Source organism: Pyricularia oryzae, chromosome 7 (genome assembly GCF_000002495.2).
Source record: "Pyricularia oryzae 70-15 chromosome 7, whole genome shotgun sequence".
NCBI lineage: Eukaryota > Fungi > Ascomycota > Sordariomycetes > Magnaporthales > Pyriculariaceae > Pyricularia > Pyricularia oryzae.
The window spans coordinates 100892-117772 of NC_017854.1; the positions used below are offsets into that span (position 1 = coordinate 100892).

Sequence of the window (16881 nt, forward strand, 5' to 3'; positions counted from 1 at the left end):
ATAACACAACAAACTCGGCCCTAGCTAATCAACAATTACTTTTGTACAATCGAGTCGAAAATTTCTCAAGGCGACTCTGATCATATTCAATCACGAGTCGTACATGAATGAGCAAGATTCATTCTGAAGCTTCTTGTTTAACATCCAGTACGGTCACCAGTCTTTACTGTGTACCTAATGGTTTGTTTGAGCTGAACCCCGACCAACAGACCGAATGAAAGACTTGGCATACTACTTAATTGCTGACCAGTTACAATCCGGGCGGAACCCAGCCAGATATGGAGTAGTGGTAGTATTACCTCGTACATCCGATCCAATTCGCTTCTTCGAGCGGAACGTGTCCGTCTGAAAGGCAACCTAAACCTGAGAACCAGAGGAAAGACGGGTGCCGAGCCCGGGCTCGGAATTAAATGGAATGCACACCTTGTCCAAAGGCCAGGATTATGTACTGTTCACCTGGCGAGACTGTCGCTGCGGCTTACAAAGTAACTACCCCTGGACCAGAGAAACACGGTCAAATTAGGTCTCTTTCTCGGAACAGGCAGCTTATCGACGAGGAACCGGCAATAACATACATGTAGGAACCACTTCGTAAAAAGTACATCTTGACATTGTACCATGGGCAAGGTGATAAAATCCACACTAACCTTATCCATGTCGCCCTAATAACGCAGGACGGTTATAACCCCGACCCCTGGCGGCCCTGGTAGCCATGGCTGGCGTCGATCTTCCCCTACGTTAGTGTCTACCACCTCTTTCTGGCCCTTGCATTCGATTTCGCTTGCCCCTCTTGCGAAATATCCTTTCTATTGTCTCTACAATCACAAGCCGCCATCCCGACTCAACTTGGCCCGGCAACTCACATGCTGTACTTGACTGTAATGGTTGGCATCATCCGGAAGGCCGTTTCTCCTTGCTCGCGCCACTGCGCACCCGCGAGTTGACAGGTCACATACCGGGTTCTTACCCCTCTCTCTGTGCCGTGTGTCCTGTGCTATGATGAGCAGCGGCAGACTTGATGACGCCTGAATTTTCTCTTTCATTTGAACCGTTGCAAAGCGCGGGTTCCAGTAGAGGGATCTTTTTGTGCTACATCGCATTTAGCATCGTGGCAACGACAATTCGTATTGCGTTGCCTTCTGAGCTTACATTGCCTATGACCTGTTTTTTCTTTTTCTTCACGTCGAGCTAATCGAATGGACCAGTCCTGATTCCACTCGTGGCAAGTGGGAATATTTCCTTCATCCTCAGGATGGATGTGAGATCTCTTCTCCATCCCGCGCCTTCGTCTAACTGTTACTACCGCGTAGTGTAACCTTAGCCATCCCATACCACCCGTGGCCCACCCTCCATTTTCTCGGGCCTCAATGACCTTCCGTGTCTCGGGAAAAAAAAATCAGAAGTGGTGTTTGCCTGGCAAGTCTGGGCAAATCGAAATCGGATGTGCATCAGGGACAAAAAAAAACAAGGTTTTCTTTACCGTACCCTCTTCACCGGCACAAGGAACAACACATAATGAACGGATCCGGCTCCATCATCATGGCCCACTAAACACAAGGGATGTAGTCAAAAAAATCAAGACTTTATGCGGTCTGGCCACTCTGCTCTGGTAGCGGCATTAGCCGTCCCCCAAGATCTACGAATAGACCTCCATTCGTCCGCCCGTCTTTCCGCCATCCCTTGCATCTGGTAGCTGCTTGATCTCCAGGCAGCGCACTGGTTTTTCTCCCTCGCATCATGTGTGACCATAATATCCTGGGATTGGTGGCTGTGGATGATTGCACATTACTATATTTGCAACCTGGGGAACAACTCACGACCCGGCAGTGAGAGCCGGTTACTGTTGAAGAAAACGGAAAGTAGGGCGAGAAGCTCTCCCGTTTTCAGTTTTGTCCTGGAAGGCAACAAGAAAACTTCAACCCTCTGAGATCATTGACCCCAAATAAAAATACGTTGGTAAGCTATGGATCTGGGCGTTCTTGTTTGGCCATGTGGTTTGTTGTCTAATACGTACCGGTACACACCTCGTTAAATGCACCAAAGATCTCGGTTCTACTTTTTCGTCTTTTTTCTTATTTTTTTCTCCTTCCCCTTTTCGTTCCTGCCTAACCTCGCGAAACCGGTGAGAACTGCATGCTCTAGTCACGTTTCACCGACTTCATTGGTAGGACGCTTCAGATCGCACCACACACAAACTCTCGTCCTTCTGGATGTGCTTTTCCCCCAGTTAGTCCATCTCTCGCACCGGGGAGTCTTCTCCGGGAGCCGCCCGTGACCGTACATGCTACCTTGGTGTAGCGTCTCACCCATACTCTTACCCATCCATATCTTCAACCCCTCGACCTCTCTCTTTTCACTTCTCTTGCGAAGGGGTCACCTCGGTATTATTTTATCCTCTTGCATCACCCACCACGCAGCTGGGGCACACAATCACACTTGAAAGATCCGCCAGTCTGGGAAAGCACGTCAGCATGTTACCCCAGACAGAACGAGAGAATCAGCCGGCTGGCGCCGCACAACGCACAGAGGGCATACGATATCCGAGAAAAGTGACTTGTCAGAATAAAAGACCCGCCGGTTTCGTATTCAAGCCTTCGGTAAGACCGGGCTTGGCGATGAGCGCATCCTTTCAACAATGCAGGAGATTTTGGTCCGGGTGATCGAGGAATTGAAAACGTCATGACATTATCGTAATTTTTGCTAACGCGCAAAGCGCAAAGGGAAAGGCGACAAACAAACTCCGTAGCTCCAATATGCCGGTACCGTCTAGTCTTCCGCGGCGATGTATGTGACGAGGAAAAAAAATAATGAATAAGACAAGAAGAAGACTGCCATAGTCCCCAAGTCGTGAATGCGCTACCAACTGCCGGCCCCAACCGGTCGATGGGGTTGCAGTGTGCTCTGATCGACAGATCCCCAGAAATATCATGTAAAGGTCGAATGAACTGCCGAAGCGTTCAAATACGACACGGACCCTGCGCCAGAGCTACTACCTCGTCCCCAGGCAGTCCCCGCATTCTTGCCCTTGCCGGCACGCGTGCTCCTCCTCACTGCATGACCAAGTCCGCCCAGGGGTTCGTCGAAGCCCATGAAGAAGTCGCCTTCGCTGGCGCCGCCAAAGAATCCGGCCGATGCTTCGCCCGTGCTGAGCCCCTCGCTCGAGCTAAACAGTTGGCCAAAGTACAGCGGTAGCGCATCGGCCAAGCTCTTGATGGCCACGATGCGGTCCATATCTGCCCGTGACTCGATTTCAACCAACCCACGCGACTGGTCAATCTTGCCAGCGACCTTGCCGTCGATGATAAGAAAACCCAGGATGTCGCGGGCCTCAGCCTCGGTGATGCGAAGCTGCGCGGCTATCCAGTCGACACGGACTCGCTCGTAGGGTGCGATCAGGCGCTGTACGGCCTTTGTGCGCATGGTCCGCGTGACTTCGTCGATGTTTTCAGCGATGAATGGGTCCGCCAAAAGGTCTGTATTCTTCTTGAGAACAGCCTCGTACTGATGGATGTCGTCGCGCTGGTAAGCATCGACGAGGTCCTTCATGGCGGCGATACGTGGGTCGTTGCGGTATGGCTTTGTTTCCTGTGAGTCGAAGGGGTTGATATCGGACCGCATGAGCATGGTAGTCAGAAGTAGGTACTTGAGCACTTGGATACGCTGCAGAGACCCAGCCTCGTCGTAGTTGCGGAACGACTCAAAAAAGTCCGACTGGGCATCCTTCCAATTCTCCTCGGCCATGTGCATCTTGCCGCCACACTCGCGTATGATGCCCATGATCTTGGGATGCGGCACAGCGGACCGCACCTTGAGAGCGCGCTGATAGAGTCGCTTCAGCTGCTTGTTGTTACGCGTCTCGGCATACATCTGAATCTCGAGTGCATAAATCTCAAGTAGGTATGTGCCCTTGCTCGGGTCATCTGTGCCGTCCTCTCGCTCGCACGACTTGTGGAGCTCGCGGAGCTTCCTGGTCACAGTGCCGTACTCTTTCCTATCGAGCAGAAGCTTGCATAGCTTGATGTTGGTCTTGAGCCAGAGACGCTCGTTGTTGGTGTTTTGAAAGCATGCCAATGTTAACGAGTAGAACTCCTCCATGCACTTGCCGGCCTCAGGTGAGCCACCCGCACCCTTTTCTATGTGGTCGAGCATATTGTTGATGGACTTTTCCGAGTAGTTGCGCGTGACAGCGGATTTGACATATGTCAACAGCTCCTTGTAGTGTTCTATTGCTTTGTCGTAATGCTGCATCTTGAACTCTAGCTTGATGGCCTGTTTAAGGCCCTTGAAGCCCCAGTCTCCCTTGCTCTCCTCCAGCGCCGGTATACCAAGAAACTCATCGATGGCCTCTTGAGGGTCGGATTGCTTAAGTTGCTTGGCATTGTAGTACTTGTTCTCGATATCCACGGCACCATCGTCGTTGTTGCTGTCATCGTCTTCGTAATCAAAGTCGTACTCCTCCTCGTCAGAGGCTTGCATGAAGTCGTCGTCGGACATGGCGGCGGTCAAGATTGGCGAGTCTGGCAGAGTGGGATGGTCGCGGAGTATGCAAGGTCTTTCGGTCGTCGGTGTTCAGATGCAATATTTTCTTGCTGCTGTCTTTGACGAACAATTAGTCGATGCTCGTTGTGACTGGGTTTACTATCGCTGGCAATCGAGCGAGCTTCGGAAGGTAATGCGGGGCATCTGCACTGGGAGCTTTAGGCATGGATGGCGGCGCCGCCTAGCCGACGGCAGACCTTGAAAGGTGGGGCTTCTGGTTGGTTGCACGAAGTAACTTGCGGCACGTGCATTTGTTTGGGCTAGCGTCGTTTTGACCATTCGCGGTGGCGACAAAGGCTGCCGCATCACGCATCAATCCCAGCCATCTACCAAATTCGCCATCGCATACACCTGTCATAAATTCCGAGGAAGTGCTCCTGGAGTTGACCTGATCAATAATTACCAGAAACTCGAATAAACACGAAATTATACACTCGCTCGACAACAGACACATACCGCCGCCAAAATGGGAGGCGGAGACCTCAACTTGAAAAAGAGCTGGCACCCTCAGCTGCTCAGCAACCAGCGCAAAGTTTACGAATCAGAACAGCGCGCTCTAGAGGAGCGCAAAAAGACACAACAGCGAGTCCAGGAACTCAGGGAGGAGCGCGCCCAGGAGGAGCTACAGAAGAAGATTGAAGAGGCTGGCGGCAAGAAACGCATCGACCGAGTCGATTTTCTTTACAACGGCCCTACGGATGGCGCGCTTGGTACCACAGAGGAGCTCGAGGGCTTCTTATTGGGCAAACGCAGCATCGCGAGCGTATTGACCAAGGATGATGGCAAACAACTACGACAGACGGCGGGCGAAGACAAGTTCGCTACGGCGCTGGGAAATGCAAATTCGGCGCGCGACACGGCAACCAAGATTCGTGAGGATCCACTACTGGCCATCAAGCGGAGGGAGCAGGAGGCATACGAGGCCATGATGAACGACCCGATCAAGAGGAGGCAGCTGTTGGCATCCATGGGTATAGATGACGGGGTGAAGAAGGAAAGGCGGGAGAAGAGGAGGCATCGTCACAGAGATGAAGATGACCGTGATCGGAGGCACAAAAGGAGACGGTCGCATTCACGACACAGGTCTCCGAGCAGGGAAAGGCATGATGATCGTCGTCGACATCGTTCAGAGGACAGGCCAAGGGATGATGAACGGAGGTCCTCGAGGCGAGACGACTCACGAGAGCGTGACAGGCCAAGGGACGACAGACGGTATCGGTCGACAAGAGATGATTCCACTGAGAGGAACCGACCAAGGGACAAAGACAGGCATCGACAGGGACGAGACGATTCAAGGGAACGGAGACGGCACAGTGACCGGCGCGATACGGACCGCACGGGTAGAGATGAGCGCGATCGTCCTCGTCACAGCTACAGTGGGGGAAGAAACAACAGACCTGCCGTTGACGACAAGGGTGCTGAGGAAGAAAGAGCACGCAAATTGGAAGCAATGCAGTCGGCGGCTACAGATCTCGACGCTGACCGTCGCAAGAGGCTGGCCGAGATAGAAGAAAAGGAGCGACTGGAACGAGAGACAGAAGATCGCGCACGACAACGAGGAGGCGACACAACATTCAGCAGTGGGCTGAATCGTAAGGCTGTTGATCGGATGGGGCGGAGGGCCTAAGGCCATCTAATGTACACTACGGCATTCGTCCGACCTTTTGGTGTCCGATATTCGTACCTAACTTTTTTTTATCCCGGTTCGCGATTGATAGATGGGTAGATATCTCCCCGTTGCCTGAAGTTTGTGTTCTGTTATCCGCCGTTTCTCATAGGGTGACCGTCGAAAACTCCTGACACTGGCATGTAGACTAGACCTAGTGCTACTGGGGCGAGATGGAGCCTTCAAAGATTAGGTTGGTATCTACAGTATAAATAAAGTACCTAGAGTTTGTTGCTTCGATTCCACAATCCCCACAGCTATGACCTTCTTCTTGGGACAATGGCATGAGCCGTGCGATACTCTAGGCTCAAGGCTCCCAGGCTCTTCCCCATCTTGCCCGGGGTCTAAGGCCATTCGACCGAGACGTGACTCTCACTTTCCGCGCGATCACTGACCTCATCTCGGCAGGAGCCCACCCACCAGTCATAACCACAAGCGACGGACCTGAACCGTCGCTTGGAATTACTTTTGATGCATTAATTCCCCTGTGGAAACGCCACATCGCAAGAAGTAAGCTTCCTCCACAGCTTGTGTAATTCTACCGGTAGTCACCTAGGTGCTAGGTTGCTCGGTACCTGGTTGAGCAGTTGAGCAATACTGCAGTTCACACTATCGCAGCATCCCATCAACCGCATCGGTTCTTTTTCTTGTCAAAGGTCCAATTTTTACCCCGTCCAGGGCCCAATTTATCTGGGTTTAATAGGCATTAGAGCGGGTCGTGCAGGTCTTGGCTCGCAGGAGTGTTCGATTCCAAAATCCAGAACCAAAGGACTGGCCGGACTTCCACTTGCTCCAGCCACCCCAAGTCCAGACTAAACTGTACGCCCGAAGGCTCGCTGCAGCAATTGTCCACCTGGACACAGATCCGGTCTTGCAAATCAGATTAAGGGATCTTTTTTTTTTCTCCTCTACTGAACACTCTGCTCTAGCTCACTTTACATTGTGCAAAAGAATCATCTCTTCAAACTCCTGTACTTTTTTTCTTCTTCTCTTTTTTTTAGCCTTTCCCCGCCCGTTACCCGGCAAACAACCAAAGTTCCTCCTTCCGCAGGCCGCCCGCTTTGAGTGTTGCTCCACTTGTACACTCCGCCTGCAACCACAACCTGAGGTGGATTAACTGAAGTGAAGGGAAAAGGGCAGGCCTGCAAGCAGCCTCCATCCATCTTCCCGAATCGTTGGCGGCGCCACCTACTACCGCTTCCATTACACCAATCCCGTCCTCGTCGCTTCTAACGCCACTCGAAACGCGAACTCGTCCTTCCATCCCGCAAGCCAAAAAGAATTGATCGCTTAATCGCTTCCGTCATCGTCATTTTGTCAACAACCACAACTTTGCACAATCGCACCGATTCGATCAACGCTACCAACTCTCGAGACGATCGACGCGAACCCCCATATAATATCTTAGTCAAGCACGATGCCTTTATCGCTTTGCGGAGGAAGCAAAACGGTCCAGCGCAAGCTGGTATTGCTGTGGGTTGCCCGCCTGAGGATACGCCTGAATTGAAAAAAAAAGGGGGACAATGGAGACAAACCGCCTCGCTCACGGCTGGCAATCGAGGTTGCGTTACTGATGCTGGGACTATCAAATACAGTGGCGACGGTGCTTGTGGAAAGACATCACTGTTAAACGTCTTCACGAGAGGGTAGGAAAACTCGGCTTCGGCGGCACCGCCCCTTAACTCGCTGGACGCGCAATTGACCACTGCCCCTCCGCTCAGATACTTCCCGACCGTCTACGAGCCAACAGTATTCGAGAACTATGTTCATGGTCAGTACTCGATGCCTCGTGCCTTTCGCGACGCAAGCCTCTGAGATTTTTGGTTGGATGCTAACTTCATTTCCTCGACAGACATCTTTGTAGATAATGTCCACATCGAACTGTCACTATGGGATACAGCAGGACAAGAGGAATTCGACAGGTTGAGGAGTCTTTCATATGGTACGCGATTGTTACACAGACTTCCGGGCTTTCTCTGGCCTTTCACTCGATCACCGCCCTCAAAGGGGACAATTGCTAAAACGGATGCGTTCTCTGCAAACAGACGATACGGATTTGATCATGCTCTGCTATTCGGTCGACAGCAAGGACAGTCTCGAAAACGTCGAATCAAAATGGGTCGGCGAGATAGCAGACAACTGCCCGGGTGTCAAGTTGGTGCTGGTTGCGCTCAAGTGCGACTTGCGCCAGGAGCAGGCTGATGACGCGGCTGAAAACGGGAACGCGACAGATCCTTCGCAGCAGCGCGAGAAGAAGCCCATGATCACGTACGACACGGGTCTCGAAGTGGCACGGCGCATCAATGCACTGCGGTATCTCGAATGTTCGGCCATGCGCAATCGCGGCGTCAACGAGGCCTTTACTGAGGCGGCACGCGTGGCACTTAGCGTGAAGAAGGACCGCGAGGAGAGCAAGTGCACCGTCATGTAGTGCGACGGGGCGCTGGAGTGGCTGCTCCGCGGCGTTTGTTCCTGTTTTGGGAAGTACAATAAGGGAAAGACACAGGAGAGGCTGACTGAGAAGGCCGAGATTCCGCGCCGAGGTGAAACTTCTGAGACCCGTGAGCTCAAGGTCCAGTAGGCGAGAGTACAAGCAAGAATCCTTGCGTCGCTTCTTAGTTGGCTAAACGTCTTGATCCTGTGTCCACTTTGTGGTGTTTTTTTCATTTGTCGTCCAACATTATATCTTCCACCTATTTCTTCACAACCCATCAATATTTGATGATATCCCCGCTGGCTCTGGAGTTTAACGAGTTTGTTTCCCTTTGTCTTGTTCACTTCTGTCTACCATTCAAACCAAGTTGTTTACTACCACAGACATTGTTGTAATTGTTTCCATTCGAGGGTCTTTTTTATTTTCATTTTTCTTGCTATATGGACCGTTTCGGGGACCAGGAGGATGCCGATGAAAGACGAGGGACGCCAGGGGAAACAGGGCTCTGCTTGTTTTCTTGGTTGGATGATCAGGAACGTGTAGGGAAAGTTTCACCTGCGCGACTCTCGCCTTCTTTGTTTATTCATTTCTGTCGGAATTGTCTCGCTTCTGTACATAGTTTCTCTACCTCCGATGTATGGATATAGAATGTTTTCTTACGGTTAGTCAAGAAATGTCAGTTCTCTTGAGTTTCTAGTCAGGGAAACCTCGGATTCCTTGCTGTATCATGTGGCGTGTTTCCCATGTGTCTTTAGTTTGTATACGGGAGTGCATTGGGATGAAATGGCAGGATGACGACAAGCTTTTTTGCTCATGCTGCAATCCGTCGAAATACTAGTCTAGACTAGTTCTAGTTCTAGTGCAGTTGGCCTTGTCTGAAGTTTTACCAAGTAGCCGCAAAGCTGTCAGGATTTGAGAGGATGGCACTGGATACAAAGATAACATCGGAATACCTACGGGGGTATCCGAAATCGAGACAGATATCGATTTGATTACTGACTAGGTAGTCAAAAGTCTTTTGTTGAAAAGGTTGAGCAGTCTCGCAAATGATTACGACTGCACAGTTTGAACTGTCTCGTCCTCAACAGGGATACAGCACAACCAGGCCGCGACGAGCTGGGAATATGCTAGGTTCTACGGAACTGTGCGGATATTTGGGATGGTTTTTTTTTTTTTGTTTCTTTACAGTGGTGAGCAGCATTGCATATCACAAAAAGACCATCTACTCAGGTCCGACACGTAACGAAACAACGATATCCGATTATGCGCTAAAACAAATCCCGGTAGACACTGCCCTTCGAATATTATGTCCAAATCATAGCTACACCGATCGTTGCGACAAGGGGGTATCTCTGTGGGGGCGCAACCTCGTTTCGCTACAACCATCGCTCCATGCAATTGATCTTCATCTCTGCGTATCTCGTTCCTAGAAATTCCCTGGCCCGTTGGGCGTTTGAACAAGTATAAATCAGTTGTACTCCTCCTTGACCCTCCTCCTGCTGCCAAACTCAAGGTTGGAACCGCGGCTCCTGTTGCGCCGGGAGCCGCGCGATGTAGAGTGGACGTGGTCGGACTTTTTGCGACCACCGCCCGCGGCAACACCGGCAAAGAAGAGACCGACTGCGATGAGGAGCGCGAACCAGGCGCCCCAGGCCAGGCCGAAGCCGTGCGCGCCGATCTGGGCGGGGATGCGGTTGGCGAGGAAGGCGTTGCGCATCTTGACAAAGGTGGCGCTGTCATTTCGTCAGGAGAGAGACGTTAGTATGGAGTGAAGTGAGTGGCGGGAAAAAAAAGAAGGAGAAAGGAGAAAAAGAAGAAAAAGAAGCAACATACGTCATCAAGCACACGGCAAGGGTGTTGAAGAAGAGCGCCGTCCCGGCAACGAGCCCCGCCATGGCGGCGCCCAACCTGCCCAGACAAGCCAAAAAGCCGACGAAGAAGGCAATGACCTCGAAGAAGAGGCCAATGATGAAAAACGCCCATCCGAACCGCCACATGTACCAGTAGTAATGGCTGGTGGTGCCATCGGCGTACTCGCCGACAAGCTCGCGAGGGACGCCGAAGCCGCCGGGCGCCCAGGCGTTGGAACCGATGCCCATGGCGGCCTGGGGAAAGCCGCAGTTGAGGTTCTCGAGGCCGCACACGTAGAAAAAGGTCCACTGGGTGACGGGCCGCGCGCCGCGTATGCCCATGGTCTCGGCGCGGAGGAAGTATGTGTCGCGCAGCGGTGGGACCCACGATACGCCGGGCAGGATGGTCAGGAAGAGCATCACCAGAGAGCCGGCGATGAAGACCAGGCCCAGGAGGCCGAGAGGCGCGTCTGGATCGTCGGGGTTAGCATGGTTCGGTGGCTTGTTTCTTTGGTGGTTTTGCGAGATCCCCGTGGAGCGTGTATGAGTTCAAGTTGACGGCTGACACATGTCATGATTGCTGAGTTGCGCCGAGTGTAAAATTGGGGGTTTCGGGTGAGCGCAATGGGGGGAGTTTGATGTGAGAAACTTACGGCCGAGAGCCATGGCTGCGAGTACAGGCAGAATCTTGAAGTTGTTGTTTCTTCTCAGTCGCGCGGGGGACTGAGGAAATCGCCTTTGTGATGTTTGCGAGCCGGGTGTGAATGGGAGAGCTGGAGCTCTAAACGGCTATTATGTTACAGATTGGGAATAAATAACCTTGGATCGGGTCAGCTTGCCATATGCGCAAAGAATCAAGTCGAATCTGCTTGATAGGAAGGGAAGCACATGCACGACCCAGCGCCCAAGCTTGTTATGCGACGCACAGCAAAGCTGTCAACGGATGTAGCGGCGCAGCAGCTTCCAACCGAACGTGGGCCGAAGGGAATCGTGATTTGACAAGCAGATTTGCGTAGACAAAACGTACAAGACCTCACAGGTTGCAGTAGTCGACCTGTTCAAAGAGAGAGACAAAATGGCTCAGCTCAGGCAAATGTGTGTTTCAGGGCGCCCCGAGGTTTCAATGATCTTGAGACAAATAGACAAACAAAGCATGTAAGATTAAGTATCGAGATTATATCGATGTTATGCGTTGGTGTTATGCGCAAAGATATGTACGTCCAGTGTAACCTGGTCAACGAACGAATCGTTTCTTCTGTTCTGTATTATGCCACCAAAAGCAGAGAGAGCAAAAAGCCAACCAAAACCAACTTTTTATCCCGGAGCGGCTGGCAAATAAGTATTCGCGAAATCTACGACTCACAGAAAAAAGAGAATCGAGCTAATGGAACTTGCCTTGCTGGCGGCGGTCAAGGCGACAGAGAAGCCCCCCAAGAAAAAAAAAACTGGAGGCAGAACCATAGTCTATGATGGCTGATTGGATCGGTTCGTACGATTTAGGCGGGTGTTGGCATCGCACTGCCGAAGGCCATGACGACAGCTCGCAGCAGCTTCGGAGTAGCAAGGTGGTACTCAATAGCCCTGCCCTTGGATTTTCTCCCCATGCACCCTAGCAGGGCCAATGTCAGTGGAGGTTAGGTAGCTTCCTTTGTGGTCACTGGCTTCTTGACTGGCCATCCATATCGGAGCCCAGCCCAAGCCATTCGAGCTGTTTCCATTGCGTCCGGCGGGCAGGTCTGGGGTTTCCAAGCTTTCAACACCAAAGCCCCTGCGTTTAAGTGGGGATCCTTTTTGTCGCTTCAAAGTGGGCCACTTTAACATCGAGTCATTTTGGGTTAGTTTATTCTTTTCCCTCCCTTTTGGATTTTGTTTGGTGGCAGCTGGTTGGTGGGACCATTGGAGGGGATGCGAGGACTTGTCCAGGTTTGGGCTTCTGTCAACAACGTCATCGGCGTCAACTAGGGAATGGCGCCGACATTTGACGTTTGGACAGCTTGAATGAAAGCCACCTAAGATTACTATACTGTAATTAAGCCGTGAGCTATGGGACAATAGTTTTGGATTGTTTTTTTGTTTTCTTGTTTTTTTTTTCGATTGGAATCGCCATCTGATTTTGTCGGATAAGAACCCCAAGCAAGCTTCTAATAGCGAGTTTGTAGGCGATGAACCTGTTTGGCAGGTGGGTAGGCGATCGAATGGAGTATGTTGCGCTCGCAGGACATGGATCTTCAAGTTTTTCCCACGCCAAAAGTTGGAGTTGACTCATTCAAATCTATGAAATCCAGTCCCCCAGCTGAACCACGCATGCACCAAGGGTCCAAACGGTCTCCAGAACCCTGAATAGAACAATGACTGATCGCCAATTATCTTGGGTATAGTAGCCAAGAGCTACATTTTCTGAAACTTAACAAGATGGGGAACACGATGGAGACAAGATGGCTCGACCAGCGGTGACCGTAGATCTGCCTCGCTGGGAACGGTGAGAAAGCCTTAGTTTTACCCTATGCGAATACTACTGTGGCTCCCGGAGTTAGGCTCTCCGCTGCCGGGTTTTGTTCCCTGTGCAGATGCGATGCCCGAATCGCCGTCATCGTCAATATCACGCGCATCGAATGACGACTGACTGTCATTTGGATTCGACTCCCATGTCGAGGCAGGATGTTACCTACTTCGTGCCTAGACTCTAGACTGGTTCTTTTGTCTAGGTCCCTTGCCGAGATATCCTGTGTGGATCGGATCATGGCTCTCGCCTGCCATGGTTATGAGAGAACCTCGCCAAACCAGAGTCAATATTCGTTTTTGAATTCAACATGTCGATCTTTTACTTCCAACCATTCTACCTACGAAGCCTGCTTTTGCACAAGTTTTTTTTTTTTTTTTTTTTTGGTAGCTTATAACCAATATTTGAACGAGGTGTTTTCACGGATAGACGGAATGCATATCACTAACATTTTGTGTTACCATGCTGATGCAAGCAAGCACAGCAGAATGACTGCCTCTCAATGAAACAATGGCCTGATGGCATCCTTGCCAAAAGCCAACCACTCAGCCAATACTGTTCATTGAACCATCATCAAAAACATTATGGCCTTTAATCAGTAGTGAAAACGACTGCACCAGAAATCGGCAGGCCTTTTATTAGATCTGAGCAACAACAGACTCGCACCCAGAAAACCCAGAAAATCACGACGTGGCTCTACAACAAGATCCGGCAGCGTCAAGATGCCACCCTTTGCGACCGACGCTCCACCCGACGACAACCTCACAAAGGTCGCCGGCTGTCCATGGGATAACCCAATTCGTCTGGTCTGCATCTCCGACGCCCACAACACAGCACTGGTCGGACCAACTTCCACCGGGCGACAGCCTCGTGCACGCTGGTGATCTTTCACAGTACGGCACTTTTGCCGAGATCCAAGCCCAGCTGACCTGGCTCGCAGCGCAGCCCCATAGGCACAAAGTCGTCGTCGCTGGCAACCACGACCTCTTGCTGGACTCTGACTTTGCGGCCGGCGCATCCCGACAGGGAGCTGCAACGAATCGAGGGTAGCTTGCGTCGGGACCTCGACCGGGGAGACCTGCAGGCAGCTGATGGAGGAAATTTGGCGGTCCAGGCCAAAGGTGGTGGTCTGTGGCCACATTCACGCAGTGGGGTTGACGCTGCACTTGGCATGGATGGCTTTTTGAAGCATGTTCACTTTTGGCAGCAAAAAGCATCGACCATGTCTAGAAGCACATTGCTGGTGAATGCCGCCGTTGTTGGAGACGAAACTGTGGCCTTGTGACTGGGGAGCCTCAACCAACCTTTCTACTCTGGATTATGGGGTGGGGAGCCAGGCCCCAGAATCTCAGAAATGTCAATCACGGCGATCAGTACTACTTGCCGGACATGGAGCCGAGAGCGACTTTGCCATGCGTCCTTGTCGGAAGTTCCCGCGCATGCAATAGGGGAACAGTGGACGATTAAAAATTTGACAGATTTGAAAGAGAAGATGGACACAACAAGACAAGTTCACGCAAACCGTTTGCCGCAGCGAAAACATCTCCGGTCCACTCCCGGCTATCTTCCTTGTCAACTCCCGCCGCGGAGATTGTCAAGCGCTAAACCGTGATTGGACAAAAGCCTCCTCTCCCACTCCGCGCCCCCAACGATAAGATAACACGGCGCGGGAAACAAGATGGCGTCAGCGCATGTGGAAAATTTGAAGCCACAGGAATTACCCAATTGAGAAGTCCGACATCCGGAGCCTTGAGCCGATCAGGGACGAGGCGAAAGATAGAACGGCAGTTCGTCTTATCACGCAAGACTTTGGAGCTTTTGTTACGGCATACGAATGACTCTTTTTTGTAGCCAGGTGTTGCAATTGTGTGCCTCTACATTTCATCCGATTTTTAAAACTTCAATCAGTTCTAATCATGCAAATAATAACTCCAACGCCCAACCCCAGGCGAAGATTTGCTGCTAGAACTAGTGTAAAGCAAACAAACAAGGAGGCCTGATACCCCGCCATCGCCCCCAACACGACGATATACCTCAGCGTGATAGCTTCAAGGGGACAAACAGCACATACCCCAACGTGCATGCAAAATCGCACTTGCCACAATGGCAACAATAAACACACAAGCCACCGCCGGCACCCAACCAGCAAAGTACCACACCTCCCTCCTCACATCCCTCGACTGCCGCGGCCATGTCCACCTGATCCTAGGGACGAACCCCCTTGCCGCCTCACGCTGCACACAGTCCCTTGCCGCCGGCGCAACCCCTATCGTAATCGCCCCGGCCACCGACGGAACGGATCTGCACTACGCCCTGCAGAAGCGCATCGACGCTGGCGAGGTCCAATGGCTGCGCCGCGCCTTTGAAGATGCCGACCTGTCGACGCTCGGCCGGCCAGAGGTTGGAGGCTTTGTGGACGCCGTTTTCGTAACCGCCGCCGGATCGCGAGACCCACAGTCGCCCGCCGCGCACGTCTCGGCGCTCTGCAGGCGCCAGCGCGTCCCCGTCAACGTCGTCGACAGCCCCGCCCTCTGCACCTTTAGCCTGCTGAGCACCCACTCCGACGGGCCGCTGCAGGTCGGCGTCACCACCAACGGCAGGGGCTGCAAGCTCGCCAGCAGGATCAGGAGGGAGATCGCGGCTGCGCTGCCCAGGGATCTGGGTGCGGCTTGCGCGAGGTTGGGAGAGGTCAGGAGGCGCGTGCAGGAGGAGGATGGGCGCGGTGGCGGCAAGGGAGGGCAAGGCGTGACTACCGACGACGACTCGTACGACCAGTCGGCGAGCTTCAACAAGCTCGTCACGGATGCGGATATCGAAGCTGCCAAGACTAGGCGCATGAGGTGGCTGTCCCAGGTCTGCGAGTACTGGCCGTTGAAGCGACTGGCCGCCGTGACCGACGCAGATGTCGACGCCGTGCTGGCCTCATACCACACCACCACCGCCACATCTACGACGCAACCGACCGCAACCCCTTCACAAACCCACCCCAACCCATCCTCATCACCAACACTCCCGACTCCACGCGGCCGCATAATCCTCGCCGGCTCCGGCCCCGGGCACCCCGACCTCGTCACCCTCGCCACGCACAAGGCCCTCCAAACCGCCGACGTGATCCTAGCCGACAAGCTCGTGCCGTCCGGCGTGCTGGACCTGATCCCCCGGCGCACACCAGTGTCCATCGCACGCAAGTTCCCCGGCAACGCCGACGCCGCGCAGCAGGAGCTCATCTCGTCGGCGCTGGCGGCCTACCAAGCCGGCAAGACGGTCCTGCGCCTGAAGCAGGGCGACCCGTTTGTCTACGGGCGCGGCGGCGAGGAGATTGCGGCGTTCCGTGCCGCCGGCGTGCCCGACGACCGCGTCGCGGTGCTGCCGGGTCTGACGAGCGCGCTGTGCGCCCCGCTGTTTGCCGGCGTGCCCGCCACGCAGCGCGACGTGGCCGACCAGGTCCTGGTGTGCACCGGCACCGGCAAGAAGGGCAAGCCGCCCACCCCGCCGGGCTACCTGCCCTCGAGGACGGTGGTGTTCCTCATGGCGCTGCACAGGATCGTCGGGTTGGTGGGCGAGTTGACCGAGAGGACCGCCGAGGAGGAGAGCGCCGGGGAGGAAAAGAGGGCGCTGTGGCCCAGGGACACGCCCTGCGCCGTCGTGGAGCGGGCGAGCTGTCCGGACCAGAGGGTCATACGGACCACGCTGCGGCATGTGGCCGAGGCGATTGAACAGGAGGGCAGCAGACCCCCGGGATTGCTGGTGGTCGGGCGGGCCTGCGAGGTCCTGTATACCATGGAGAAGGGTCGGGCTTGGGTGGTTGAGGATGGGTTCAAGGGGATGGACTACCTGGATGATGTTGTCGCTCAGGGAATTCCGCTTCTAGCATGATGGTCCAAGTAAACGT

At 53.2% G+C, this 16881-nt stretch overlaps 7 protein-coding genes across 7 annotated transcripts; 4 read left to right on the plus strand and 3 right to left on the minus strand.

Annotated features, from left to right (window-relative positions):
• Positions 1–679: 679 nt before the first annotated feature.
• On the minus strand, positions 680–1353 carry MGG_17851 (uncharacterized protein; the record flags this gene model as incomplete). Its single annotated transcript, XM_003720447.1, has 3 exons — positions 680–716; positions 968–1089; positions 1333–1353. 3 exons carry the CDS (start codon positions 1351–1353, stop codon positions 680–682), a joined length of 180 nt encoding a protein of 59 aa, XP_003720495.1.
• Positions 1354–2677: 1324 nt separating this feature from the next.
• Positions 2678–4640, minus strand: MGG_10325 (COP9 signalosome complex subunit 2). The gene has a single exon (XM_003720448.1). The coding sequence runs from the start codon at positions 4492–4494 to the stop codon at positions 2926–2928; it is 1569 nt and encodes a 522-aa protein (XP_003720496.1). The 5' UTR covers positions 4495–4640; the 3' UTR covers positions 2678–2925.
• Positions 4641–4783: 143 nt separating this feature from the next.
• MGG_10324 (uncharacterized protein) lies at positions 4784–6445 on the plus strand. The gene has a single exon (XM_003720449.1). It carries the CDS (start codon positions 5006–5008, stop codon positions 6164–6166), a length of 1161 nt encoding a protein of 386 aa, XP_003720497.1. The 5' UTR covers positions 4784–5005; the 3' UTR covers positions 6167–6445.
• A 583-nt stretch (positions 6446–7028) lies between these two features.
• On the plus strand, positions 7029–9341 carry MGG_10323 (GTP-binding protein RHO3). The gene is made up of 5 exons (XM_003720450.1): positions 7029–7678; positions 7801–7851; positions 7927–7976; positions 8058–8147; positions 8251–9341. The coding sequence occupies exons 1-5, from the start codon at positions 7623–7625 to the stop codon at positions 8634–8636; spliced, it is 633 nt and encodes a 210-aa protein (XP_003720498.1). The 5' UTR covers positions 7029–7622; the 3' UTR covers positions 8637–9341.
• A 493-nt stretch (positions 9342–9834) lies between these two features.
• On the minus strand, positions 9835–11885 carry MGG_10322 (cortical patch protein). The gene is made up of 4 exons (XM_003720451.1): positions 11517–11885; positions 11143–11308; positions 10473–10959; positions 9835–10372 (listed from the first exon to the last, which is right to left on the minus strand). Exons 2-4 carry the CDS (start codon positions 11153–11155, stop codon positions 10108–10110), a joined length of 765 nt encoding a protein of 254 aa, XP_003720499.1. The 5' UTR covers positions 11156–11308; positions 11517–11885; the 3' UTR covers positions 9835–10107.
• Positions 11886–13711: 1826 nt separating this feature from the next.
• On the plus strand, positions 13712–14274 carry MGG_15445 (uncharacterized protein; the record flags this gene model as incomplete). Its single annotated transcript, XM_003720452.1, has 2 exons — positions 13712–13869; positions 13935–14274. 2 exons carry the CDS (start codon positions 13712–13714, stop codon positions 14272–14274), a joined length of 498 nt encoding a protein of 165 aa, XP_003720500.1.
• Positions 14275–15092: 818 nt separating this feature from the next.
• On the plus strand, positions 15093–16865 carry MGG_10321 (siroheme synthase; the record flags this gene model as incomplete). Its single annotated transcript, XM_003720453.1, has 1 exon — positions 15093–16865. The coding sequence occupies one exon, from the start codon at positions 15093–15095 to the stop codon at positions 16863–16865; it is 1773 nt and encodes a 590-aa protein (XP_003720501.1).
• Positions 16866–16881: the final 16 nt, after the last annotated feature.

Bases quoted from the DNA above. Each gene is read 5' to 3' on its own strand.
- MGG_10323 (XM_003720450.1), top strand. From the start codon at position 7,623: ATGCCTTTATCGCTTTGCGGAGGAAGCAAAACGGTCCAGCGCAAGCTG. The intron at 7,679-7,800 runs GTGGGTTGCCCG...TATCAAATACAG, and splicing joins CAGCGCAAGCTGGTATTGCT to TGGCGACGGTGCTTGTGGAA. The intron at 7,977-8,057 runs GTCAGTACTCGA...TTTCCTCGACAG, and splicing joins ATTCGAGAACTATGTTCATG to ACATCTTTGTAGATAATGTC.
- MGG_10322 (XM_003720451.1), bottom strand. The intron at 10,373-10,472 runs GTATGTTGCTTC...ACGAAATGACAG, and splicing joins CTTGCCGTGTGCTTGATGAC to CGCCACCTTTGTCAAGATGC.
- MGG_10325 (XM_003720448.1), bottom strand. From the start codon at position 4,494: ATGTCCGACGACGACTTCATGCAAGCCTCTGACGAGGAGGAGTACGAC.
- MGG_10324 (XM_003720449.1), top strand. From the start codon at position 5,006: ATGGGAGGCGGAGACCTCAACTTGAAAAAGAGCTGGCACCCTCAGCTG.